General features: G+C 44.4%; 1 protein-coding gene across 1 annotated transcript in view; it reads right to left on the reverse strand.

The window, feature by feature from the left end:
- HELRODRAFT_184394 (hypothetical protein) overlaps positions 1-901 on the reverse strand; it is a gene marked incomplete at both ends in the record, with an annotated part of 7476 nt that extends 6575 nt beyond the window's left edge. Inside the window, one exon of the mRNA XM_009024166.1 lies at positions 268-901. Coding sequence (XP_009022414.1) covers positions 268-901 — 634 coding nt within the window. The remainder of the gene's footprint in view (positions 1-267) is intronic.

Raw genomic sequence — 901 nt, forward strand, 5'->3', positions numbered from 1 at the left:
CGTCATCATCACCACCAACAACATCATCATCGTCACCAACAACAGCATCATCATCACCAACAACAGCATCATCATCACCAACAATAACATCATTATCATCAACTACAACGTCATCATCATCATCAACATCCTCGAAGACATCATCATCAGTACAATTTCCAACACAAGATTTGACATAACAACCACCACAATGGCCTCACAACTCACATTTTCAACATGTTTTACCACCCCCATTCACCAAAAAAAATTTCCCGCCAATTTCTTCACCGATTCCCGCCAATTTTTCCACCGATTCCCGCCAATTTTTCTACCAATTCCCGACAATTTTTCCTCCGATTTCCGCCAATTTTTCCACCGATTTCTGCCAATGTTTCCACCGATTTCTGCCAATGTTTCCACCGATTCCCGCCAATGTTTCCACCGATTCCCGCCAATTTTTCCACCGATTCCCGCCAATTTTTCCACCGATTCCCGACAATTTTTCCACCGATTTCTGCCAATGTTTCCACCGATTCCCGCCAATTTTTCCACCGATTCCCGACAATTTTTTCTCCGATTTCCGCCAATTTTTCCACCGATTTCTGCCAATGTTTCCACCGATTCCCGACAATTTTTCCTCCGATTTCCGCTAATTTTTCCACCGATTTCTGCCAATGTTTCCACCGATTCCCGCCAATTTTTCCACCGATTCCCGACAATTTTTCCTCCGATTTCCGCCAATTTTTCCACCGATTTCTGCCAATGTTTCCACCGATTCCCGACAATTTTTCCTCCGATTTCTGCCAATGTTTCCACCGATTCCCGCCAATTTTTCCACCGATTCCCGACAATTTTTCCTCCGATTTCCGCCAATTTATCCACCGATTTCCGCCAATGTTTCCACCGATTCCCGCCAATTTAT

This window comes from Helobdella robusta (assembly GCF_000326865.2).
Source record: "Helobdella robusta unplaced genomic scaffold HELROscaffold_393, whole genome shotgun sequence".
In the NCBI taxonomy this organism is placed as follows: domain Eukaryota; kingdom Metazoa; phylum Annelida; class Clitellata; order Rhynchobdellida; family Glossiphoniidae; genus Helobdella; species Helobdella robusta.